Source organism: Gavialis gangeticus, unplaced genomic scaffold (assembly GCF_001723915.1).
Source record: "Gavialis gangeticus isolate Ggan-Ray unplaced genomic scaffold, GavGan_comp1, whole genome shotgun sequence".
NCBI lineage: Eukaryota > Metazoa > Chordata > Crocodylia > Gavialidae > Gavialis > Gavialis gangeticus.
In genome coordinates, this window is record NW_017729015.1 from 13826279 (window position 1) to 13837972 (window position 11694).

At 37.3% G+C, this 11694-nt stretch overlaps 1 protein-coding gene across 3 annotated transcripts in view; it reads left to right on the forward strand.

Moving 5' to 3' along the window:
- NFYC (nuclear transcription factor Y subunit gamma) overlaps window positions 1–11694 on the forward strand; it is an 80611-nt gene that overhangs the window by 4741 nt on the left and 64176 nt on the right. The window contains exons 1-2 of one of the 3 annotated variants that reach the window (XM_019512248.1): window positions 5076–5327; window positions 7117–7182. The exons of 1 other annotated variant lie outside the window; for it this stretch is intronic. In XM_019512248.1, the coding sequence (XP_019367793.1) occupies window positions 7152–7182 (31 nt within the window). In that variant the 5' untranslated portion in view covers window positions 5076–5327; window positions 7117–7151. Of the gene's footprint in view, window positions 1–5075; window positions 5328–7116; window positions 7183–11694 lie in introns of those variants that run through there. One more of the 3 variants, XM_019512249.1, reaches the window with a different exon arrangement.

The following is an 11694-nucleotide window of genomic DNA, read 5'->3' on the forward strand; positions in this document are numbered from 1 at the left end:
CCCTGCCCCACTCCTTCCCTCACCCAGACTTACCAGCTGGATGCTGCTCTCCAAGCTGCTGGGCTGGCTGCACTCCTGGCTGCATGCATGCCGTAGCTGCGTGCATGCATGCAATGTTTATTGGTGATATTATTGGCTACACCGACCAAAAAGAACCAGTTGCCGATAATGTTAATTTTCCTTTTATCAGTGCCAATCCAATATGCGACTGATATATTGGTGCACTTTTAGTCTTACCGAGTTCTGGGTGCTGTACACTCCATTTCTAGCAGTTAAAGTTGTGAACTATTACCACTTTTGCGGGACTGGACCCATAGTTAGAAAGATGGGTTTAACATGGTGGTAGCACAGATCGTGAGCCATCTGTATACAAAACTGTTCAAGTCTGGATACATTCCTTTCCTTTTCTGGATAATATAACATCTTCAAAATCAGCTTCAGGTTAAAGTTACTGGAACCTTCAAAGAACATAGTTGTTTAGCAAGCCTTAAAAAGACAAGAAACCTGTAAGTTACTGTTTTTATGAAACCTGTAAGTTTCTGTTTTTTATAAAAGGGTAGCAAAATACATAGATAAGTCAGCAAATTGTGCTGTTGCAGTAAACTTGTAACATTGCCAAAAATGTGAATGACTCAGTTCAGACGTGAAAATAAAACTTCTGATATTACTTCAATCTTTTTTTTATCTCTGCTCACCAAAAGTGAAGATTGGGGAATGCAACTTTTTTTACTCTGCTCAGAACTCATTTTTATGCCAAGAACAATCTGTTCATAATGTTTATATTTAAACAGAAGGAAAATAGTTTTATATTGTTGAGTAACTGTACATTTGGCAGGTGTTCTGTTGACTGTTCCTGACACACCTCTTGTTTTAAAGTCTTCTCTTTAATGAACCTATGTAGGATTTTGAAGCAAGAGCTGGTTCTTTGTAGTTTATGTACCTTTAAGATACAACATCAAATCTGCATTGTCTTTATTTAGGAATGGTCGAAACCTTAAGGTATTTCTGGCCTTTTTGGCTAGTTAGTCTGACTTAGTCATTTGGGCCTCTCTTGTTTTAATGTGAGCAAGTTTTTGTGTTAAAGAGCTTAATCTTCCATTAGAATAGTAATTAATAATGTAGGATGAGACCAAACTCAGAATTTTTCTGAGTTGTTTCTAACATACCCACAGAAAACTATTTGTAGGGTTTTTTTCCATCTCTACCCAGATCATCCAGTTCATGCTAATGTGGGATGGGTCGTTGCACTATTCTTTTTTTTATATTTTAAACTGATTTGTCCAGTCTTGTTTTGTAAAGGCTCCGTCGCCCGAGACCAGATCCCTAAAGAAGGAATTCCATGGGCGATTAGATTTCACTCTTGAGATGTTCTGAGTCATATTCAGTCCGTTTTCTTCTCTGCTCAGCTTCCTATAATACTGTTTTTAACACTGTGGTATGTTAGGCACTTGTGCTCTCCATTTCTCACAGTTGCCTTCACCGGTAGTAGCAGCTCTGGGACAACTGATGTAGGCGAGGTGCTGCAAGTGGCTGGTGTTCCAAGCAGAGAGCTCTGTGGTGTTTTGGGAAAGAGTCGGACAACACTGTTTAAAGGCTGGCTACTTGCAGCCTGCTCTTTGCTAATACCACCACCAGCTGAGGGACATAGTCAAGAGCAATGGTGAGAAATTTGAAGGGGAAAATCTCTCTCATTGTATAGCCCTTTGTGTCCGTATTACCCCTTCCAACACTTGTGCACAATTACCTTGTCTCATTGTTTGTCAAGGATGCATCTCTAAATTCATTTTGTTCTACATACTTTTACGCAGGTGGGCTGCATGTTTTATTTTGAGTGGGCTTTAAAAAAAACAACACAGAGATTGATCTTTGGATATTGATGTTTTCTTTCCCCGGTTGCTGGTTCTAATCCTTCCCAAACCAGCAGGGTCTGAAAGGTAACTTCACCATCATCTTATGGCTTTTTCAGTAGGACATGTGGAAGGAATTGATCATTTCATTTAGTTTCCTGGAGGATGGTTCTTCATATTGTAGAAGCCAGCTTTACAAATGGTATCCATATCAGTCTGTTACAAAGCCAAAGATTATTTAATTGTCTGTATATTTAATGCTAAAGACGATCATTAGGATTCTGTAATATCCGTTTGTCTCTGTGGTCCCAGTTGTCCATTTTAATAGTATAGCTAAATACCTTTCAGCAGATTGTATCAATTTTGGTAAACATGATAGCTTTCAGTAGCCAGCATAATAATCCATATACCAGTCATGGGTTCAACACCCTTGTCTCTTAGTATCCACCATTACAAGCTTTTATGTGGGATTTTTAAAAGCACTCAGCATTGGCTTAACCACTCCCACTGTGTGTACAGTTTCACAATACAAATAATCAGCTCAGTAGATCAAACATAATCCCCTGAGCCTATGGAGTGCCACAGGCAAAGAATCTAACTATTATTAGCTTTTCTTTTCTTTTCTTTTTTAAAGATATTGAACTTTTAAAACTAATCATAATACTTCATAAGCCACTAAGGTAACTATTTTTCTAAGTGCATTAGTTTTACCAGCTGTTTGGGTCTAATTGAATCTTTCTTTAGTGCTGTGTTTGCATTTGTTGTGCTTCTTAATTTTGCTGTTCCCTGCTGTTATATATGGACACCATATTCTTTTTCTCGTAAGAAAACATCTTGAAATACAGTTTGTTCGAATCCTACTATGAAAAATGGAGTTACGTTGCTCTAATAGATGTCGGTATATACCAAGTGAAAGCACAAAAAGACAATCCTACCTCAGTGTAGGTATTACAACTTTGACTGTATTTTATAAACATGTTATTAAAACCTTGGGTCTCAGCCAAAACCCATTTAAGTCAAAAGGAGTCTTTCTGTTGACTTAAATGGGCTTTGGATCAGACCCATTGTTGTTTTAAATGTTGACCTTGAAACATAGCTGTCACCATGGCCTGATTTGTGTAAAGATTTCCATTCAAAGTCCTTGTTGTCAGTTGATTTTAACTTTCTGAAGGTTTCCAGGTTTTTCTCTGTTCTAAAGTGATTATTTTATTTAGTGTTTTGTGGAGGAAGGGCATTTTTAAAACAATGTATATGTCTGAGATCACTAGTTTGAGAAGGGGCGTTAGGAGGAAACCTGTTTTCAAAACAGTAGTTGGAACCTCTATTTTGAACAGGAATGGCTGAAAGTAGACACTTGAAATCAGGTATAGAGAGACAATTTGTTGACAGTTGAGCAGTTATTAGTATTCTGCTGTGAAGAAATAACATTGATGTGGTTGCCTTCAGAGCCTTTGAAAACTGAAATACTGAGCAAGTTTAGAACACTTAATGGCTGTACAACTGAAAACTGGAAAGCTAAAGAAGGTCACTGCACATGTGAGTGTGGTCAAGAGCTGCATGATGAGGTATTTCATGCGGAGGGGATAGAAAAGGTTCCTTGTTTATTTTTTACTTTGTTCATGAAGAATTTTGTATGGTACGATGGTAACATGGCAGGTACTATGGAGGCCTTGCTCTCATCCTTCGGAGAACTTAAGGTGCTTGTGTCATGGAAGTAAAATTGGCACCACTCCTGCCATTCAGCTGAATGCACAATAACGTAAATCTTATAAACCTAGTAAGTGTGTAGGAGCTTCCTACTCTGGTCTTCATCAGGTTCATGAGATAAGGCAGGGGTGGCCAACCTGCAGCACACATGCCACAAGTTGCATGTAACCCCTGTGTGCAGCATGTGGCAGATTGGGGAACACAGCGACAAGGCAGAAAGCAGAGCAATAGATTGGGGAAGGGAAGGGGATCAGAGTGGTAATTGGGGAGGATGCAGGGCTTACCTTACTCTTAGCCTGCCAAAAAAGTTAGCCCCCACTGAGATGAGGCATTCTGTGGTATAAGTGAATACTGTCAGTTAACACTAAATTTGGGAAATGGAGATGTGTGGCCTACTCTGGTACTGGGTGCTATTGCAGTGTGTCTGCCACTTAGTAAACTAAAATCATTAGCGAAGGGACATAGCGAACTTTACTTAGTAAGTTGTGTAAAATATTTATTTTAACCGCAGACATGCATCAGTGAACATTTACTGACACAGATGAATTATCTGTGTTTTCATCTAATTTAACTCTGCAGTTAACGCTCATTTCTTGAAAAGCGCTTTCAAGACCCTGGAGCATACTTAAGTTTTTTAGAAAAACCTTTGTCCGATTTCTCAAATACTACAGCATATAACCACATGTATGCATTAAGATGTAGTTCTTCACAAAAACAGGGAGCAGTTTCAGTGGGCCATATTCAAACTCTGGATGACATCTCGTGACTCGAGTGCATAACTGCAGTTTTAAAGTTCTCTTAATTTTTTTTTAATAGAATTGATTAGAATGAGAGAGGCTTTTTGAAAACCTCCAGCAGGTCTTTGTGCAGATAGTCAAGATTAGGTCTTGAAGAGATTACTTCTGTTCTGCTACAATTCTGCTAACTTTAAAGTTGTTTAATTGCCTCTGGCTGGCTTTTTCTGTCTTATGATGACAAAAAGCCTAGGGGTTTTTCACACAGTAACTTTCCAATTTGTGCTTACTGTCTTTTCAGATTAACTGCTATAGGGTCTTGTACCAGCATTATACAGGCAATTTGTCTGACCAATCACAAGCAGCTAAATTACCCTAATTATTTTTAAAAAATGGAACTCCAGGCAGCCAATAAGAGATGCTAGGGGTGGGAGATATTAAGACTATGTTGAAATGTCAGGAAAACTGTCAAATATGCAAGGGAGACTGCCTCAGACACCAATATCTTATCTGTTTTTTGGGTGGCGTGTATTTGCTAAATATTTCTGTACACAAGTTTCCTTCTAGTTTGAAGTCTGTGTCTGACCCCTGTTCTGCATCTCAAGGTAACTTTAAAACAGGAAGTGTACAAAGGAGGTTAGTGATGACACAAGCAGCCAATCCGGGTGTTGTGATCTTCGCAGATAAAGGAACGCAGCCAATGAGCAAGCAGCGGAGGCAAGGTTCGGTGTCAAATAGCATGCTAGATTGAATGTCTTTGACTGTTAAAGTGGAAGGAGGCTGCACAGTGTTTCATTGGAGACTCGGGAGTTTTTCACTGAGGCAGGGGTCAGCTGAAAGACAAAGAAAAATGGCGAATAGTTTGCTGGGAGGGCAGCTGTTCGGTTTTGCACTGCAGTGGACATTCCTGAACCATTTTTCTGCATCTCCTGCTGCCTTTGTTTCTTCCTCCTTTTTTGTGGGGGAGGGCTAGGAATGACTAAATTCTCCCTGTCTGGAGAAGCATAATTATTTGCATGTAAAATTAATGCAGTTCCTGGTAAGTTTAATTTTTGTTTATGTAGAAATCCTAGAAGCTGTCTAGTTTAGCAGCTAGAGTAGTTAAGTTGGACTGTCTCAGAAAATGGCCACTTTACATTCCTTGCATACCTTAAAGTGCACCTACTGTACCTTGTTCTGTTTGGATTTTGCATGCCCTTCAACTGTTTCTTTTGATAATTCAGTAGAGGTAAGAGAAGATGAAACGAGAAAGATGTTAATTTGCAAAGAAATACAGTGATAAAATACTTATTCTTTGCCCTGCATATGTTGGTTAAAAGCTTGAACTATTTTTCAGAGTATTTTTTCTTTGTTTAAGTGCACTGAAGCTTTCATATAAACCAAAATGTAATTTTAAGTGGTTTTACCCCACTATCCAATAGCCTCTGTTTATATAGATGCATAGAGTACCTGTAATATTGTTGCAGATTTGTTTAAAAACATGCCTTGCTGTACAGTAGGATTTCATGCTTAAGGCCCTGCATCATAAAGTTAAATTCTTGTGTAACTTTACCCACCAGCAGTACTGTTGCTTTAAAATGGACATATAATAATGGGTATAATTCTGCTATCTTCCTTCTCACCCCAGATTTTTTTCAAGCACATTCAGGATATATATTAATCCTGCAAATCATATGTTTTATCAAGATAGCTAAGTTAACTTTTCATATGATGTGTAGTACAAGAATAGCTCATCACTTCATATATCATGCTCTCAGAATTATTCTATTCTTACATTTTATTGGTGTGTGAAAGTTAGAGAAGGTGCAGCATGTTGTGTTGCCCTTGCAGATAATGCCAGATTTTTAGTCTAGGGAATGTAGAGCCTAACAGCTGTACGTGGGTTTCTAGTTGGGAACTATTCCGTTTTTGTGGGTTCTGAAGCTTTGGATCCCTTTTACAAACATGAACAAAATATTTGAGAAACATAAGCAACCCTTTGTTTTCCTTTTTATTTGCAATTAAGGAATGAAGGTCATTGGAACGTTCCTGCAGTAAAGCAGTCTCAGACAGGAACTGTAGTCCTGTGAAGGACAGCTATGGAAAGAGAATGAGAGTGCGCTTTAGAAGTTTTCCAGTGGAAAGGGTTTGCTTAGTCCACCAGATAAAGATTTGTATTCCAGATTTATTTATTTATTTTTATTGCTCCGGCATTTGGAGAAGTGCTGCAGTCAAAGTTGCTGGAGCAGGGCCTTCCCTCAGCAAGTGACCTTGAAATACCGCTGCTTTGAGTTTAGAGAATGAAGGACAAAGTTTGTTTAGGGCTCTCTGCACTGAAAAAAAATGAAGTTACTTTTCATGTCTCAGTACACTGAACTCTGTATGGATAGGCTGTAGACCTAAATTAGAAATAATTTTCAGCAATGAGCCAAACTATATTATAATCCTTTTTTTTTCTCCTTTCACCCATATCAAAAATCCTAAGTCTTTGTAGTGTTACTGTCCTTGCATTGTCGTGAGCAAGCTGTATGACATTAATTCAGTATTCCCATACTGCTGTTATCTATCTTCTCATCGTTACAGCCTTGAGAATGGTATTTTGAAAGCTCAAAATAGTCATGTTTGCAACTTAGGTTTTTTCTTAAACCACCCTACTTAGCTAAAACATCACTTCTGAATTTTAAGACTGCTTTGTTATTAATTGTGCTAATAAGGGAGGCATGCTGGGATTAAATATTAGTACCTGAAGGCCATGCTAACTCATGGCCTCTTCATGCTAATGTTTACAAAAATGTATGTTATATGTCTTCAAATTAATAATCTCTATTAATGTCATGTTCTGTTTGCAGACAAGGCTGCCTCAGCTTCCTGCAACTTTTGGGTTATGTCAGTAATAATCCAAATTAAAGAGGGTGGTAAGTTGAGAGGCACTACACCAACACTGACCAAAATTGGCTGAACACTTTATGCATGTGAGCATAATCAGTATTAAACATTTGTACCCAGAATCAGTGGACAATACTGTGACTAAAGTTCATTGTTAATGCAACCCATGGAAACTTTCCTAGAACCATGCTAACATTTTGCTGGAGAAGCAGTGAAACATTATATACATTATTGAGAGTATGTGAGAGGCAGTGAGCATACATTTTCTGTAAATATAAAATAAGAAATCCTAACTAAAGGATTTTTCAGTTATGCTGGAGTTTTATTAATCTCTCATTGGCAAGGGTAAAAAGCAAAATTAAGACAGGCGCCTCTTAGTTCTCCCTCCCCTTAGACACCCCCCGCCCTGTGTCAGGAGGGCAGAAAAAATAGATCTATTGGAAAACTTTTCTGTCAGCAAGACTCATTTGCAACTCATGCCATACTTTCGTCTCCATCACTGTGCAGGGAAGAAGATATACTTCTATCCCATTTTACTCATGCCGTAAGATTAGTAGGGCTTAATCGTCTATTCTTATCTACCCAAAACCCACATTGGTTTTCCTGGGAGTTTAGTGTGCCTAAGGAATGCAGATTTGGGATCTTGGTGTTTTGAGAAACAGATTTTTTTAATTTGGTTTCACCATCATATAGGCTTGAAATACAATTTTAATTTAAATAAGATTCCTACAACATTTACTTTCCATTGTTACAAGTCAACTGGGAATATCTGTAATGAAATTTCCACATTCAGGTTTATAGTGGAAAATTGTCATCTGTAGTTTGAAAAGGTAGCATTGGGATATGTAGATGTTTAATGGTTGAGTATACCATTACCCACTGGAGGTGACCTTTAGAACTAAAGGGCTGGTAATTTCCCTATAAACTAAGTCCCATTCTTTTTTCCACATTGGTGAAATTTCTGTATTTTAACTTGTATGGGCACGTGAACTAAGCCCTGCCAATTTCAGGGCTAAACAGTTTGGAACTTGTAATAAAGCAAATGACACTTTTTATGGTGATTAACTTGCAACCTCTTCAAAATTTTGGTTTTAGCACAACATTCTTGAATTAATTTCCTTATACCTTGCAGTGTTAGAACATGGTCTGTACCTGTTATAATAATACTGTGATTTCAAGAGCAAAATGCCACAATCCTAATCTTTACTGAAAGTTACATGAAAAAGTTTCTGCAGATGAGATTCCTTTGACAATCATGAGATTCTCTGTTTAAGGATTTTTTTTTCCAAATTTGGGAACTTTTCTGCAGTTCCTTTGTAACTTCCTGTCTTTCTTGGTCACTTCCTATAAAACTGGGTTAGTTTGAATTTTTCCTCCCTTTTCTTCATTGACTTACTGAAGGTGAGACTTGTGTAGATTAAAGTCTGGGTAGGACTTGTGTAGTGCCCATTACAGATCAGAGTGGTAGAAGCTAGAGACAAAAAAGGTCTTACTAGATCATTCAGTCTACCTTTCCAGCAATATAGGATCTGCTCTCTTTATGCAAGGTCTTCTTAGCTTAAAAATAATGTATATTATTTTTATAAAAAGAAATGCTTGAGTCCATTTTCATGTTTAATGTTCAGCTTCCCAGTTTTTTATGCACCAAGCGTACAGATTATGGATGAATAAAGAAATATACAGGAAAATGAGCATGTAGTAACCACAGCCCTCCACTGAAATAGATGACTCTCCCATGAAACACAAACCCTATGTTTGCATACTTTATCTAGAGTATAACTTTTATAAATCTATAATTATGCTTTTCTTAAGCAGCCTTTCTTTTAACAAAGGCAATTACAAGAATCCCTTTTGTTTCCACCCAGTAGTTTTATATGTGTTGTCTGCTGATATTTAGTTGTGTTTTAATTAATTATTATTTCTGCCTTTTTCCCCCCGTCTTATGTTGTGGCTGATCCTAAGAACGTAGCATAAGAGCAAAGAAATGTGCAGCACTTAGGGCTGCATTAAGATGAAAGCATAACTTTGTCCTAAATATGCTGTGGCATCTGTGTTTTAACTCGGTATCATATGACTCCTGGCCAATCCAACTGCCAACTGGTTGGTAGTTTAACCAGAAGGTTTATAGCACGTACCCAGTTGAGGCCTACATAGTTAAACAATTGAACTGGCTGAAAAGTGAAAAAGTGGGTGGGTCTGATCTCACACGTCTTCATGGGAATTTTGCCTGATTAAGGACTACAGAATGAACTCTTTTTTTAGGTATAGTGCACAGTTGCTGCTGTTTGCAATACAAAATGCAAAAGAAAAAAAGTTTTCAGTTCAGCATGAGGTTAAGCTTCTCTTATATGATGCCTCATATGGTCCTAAACTCTAAGCTCAGGGACAGGATGCCTCTCCAGTGTGGTGGTGCCCTTCAAATGAGGGTTCTGACATTCAGGATTACATTGACATGCTGTCAAGAGTTCAGCTAAGATTTTTCCAGAAAACTTAAGGTAATGGTTCAGTGAACCTTATGAATTTGTGAGGGGAGGTGGGAGATAGGAATGTGTATATCTGCTTGCAGAAAGAAGATGGGGAATCCTGATTGAAGCGGGTTGTTGAAAACGTCAGCTTCAGGGACTAGTAGCAGGAGAGTCCCAGCACACATTAAGTGAAATGATTCAATGCAAGATGAAGATTGATCTGAGCCAGTTAGAGTATGCTCTTACATATAATATTATCCACATCTTATCAAATTAAAACCCAAAGCTTAATATTTTTGCATCTCAAAGATACCCCAGTGTTCATCTGTAGGAATTTAATCATTGAAATGGCTTTTATACATTAAGTTAGGAAATAACTGATTTAAATAGAAGGATAGGTTAAACCCAAAATAGTAAAATGGCTAGTAAAGCCCATGTAACTGAAACTATTACTACTACAGGATTACAAAAATTTCTTTACTTGCATGCCTTCAATTCTGTTACTCTTCTTGTGCTGCCCACCCTCTTTTGAATACCTATATAAGAAAATAGTTGATGTAGTTAACAATTCTAATTGAAGAGAGGGCAGTCAAACTGAAGTTAAGGAAACCCAGTCTGTGGGTCTTTTTTTAAACAGTAGGTTCACTATTTCTCCAGGAGTAGGAAAGAATTTTTCTGTGGGTTTTGCTAGACATTTTGAAAGTCTTCTTTAAAAAACCCCCAAGCAAACGACCCTTCCCCCCCACTATTGTTTTTATGATTTAGGAGCTTGTTTAAAATGTTATACTTCTAATCAGATTAAACTCCAGTATTTTTACTAATGTGGCTAAATGACACTCGCTTTTCCATATGTATTTAAACATTTAATCAGATACTAGCCTAAAGCTTATTAGAGAATAGTGTCCATTGTCTATGCAAACTAAAAATTCTTAAAAATGCTGTTGGGCTTTTGAGGTTATTAATCTACCAATCAAAGCACATTCTGTATAAGAGCTGTTTGAAATGCTACATTCACACTGCTGTCTTCTTGCAGCCCAAAGTAGCATATATCAGGTCCTGGGAATGTTTGTTTGTATGGAAGAAGTCCTCTTTTTCAGTTTTTGGCATTAGAATATAGTACTTAAACACTTTTTGAGGTATGTGACAAATCCATTTTGACATATATGATGTCAAATGCAAGCCCTGTAATTTCATTAGTTTACATAAAGTACAAATATGAATAAGATGCATCATGTTTTGAGAGCTGATAGTTGCCACACGCCCTTCATCAGTACTTAAAGTGAAATAAAACTACACTGCATTGGCTATTAAAAATTCAGCTCCTGAGGTCAAGTGATTTTTTTTTTTTTTTTTTTTTTTTATAGATGCATTTTAAATATCATTTACTACTATTTTTTCTTTTTAGGATCATAAATAAAAGCATGCATTTTCATGTGCCTAAATTAGGAAATTAGTACAATTTGTGAATCTGTATGCCACCTACCATTGTTTAAGTTATAAAACCTCAGTATGTAGCACCAACTGTTTATTACATTTTTCTGAAAAACTGAGATGAAAATTTGAGACAAAAGGTTTTTTTGATACTGCTTTAATATATACCCCAAATAGTATCTTGTTGTGTGAACTAGATCTTATTTTAAAGGTGTTCAGATTTATTTTAAAAACCGTAGCAGTTTGGCATTGGCAGTTGAATATCAGCAATGTACACCTTAAAAACATTAGGCCTTAATGTGTCCTGGGGCATTTAGCATCTATTTTTATTTTGTAATGGGTGGGGAGGAAATCTTGCTGATGCCAAAACCAAGCCTGGACAGAGACTGCAATGCAAAAGGAAAACACATTAAAAATTAGTGAATGTTTAACTTCCAAAGCAGCAAATCTTCACTCTGACCCTTGCGCTCTCTGGTTCAAAGGCAGAAAGGAAACTAAAATAACCGACACAAACAGCTATTCAGATTTAGTTCTGCTTACATTTTTAACTGGACCTCCTGTTTAAAAACATTCAAGTTGAGTGTTTTACAGGTACAATGTGATACTTTAGGTTAGCTGCTGCATTATAGAACAGTCTATACTTGA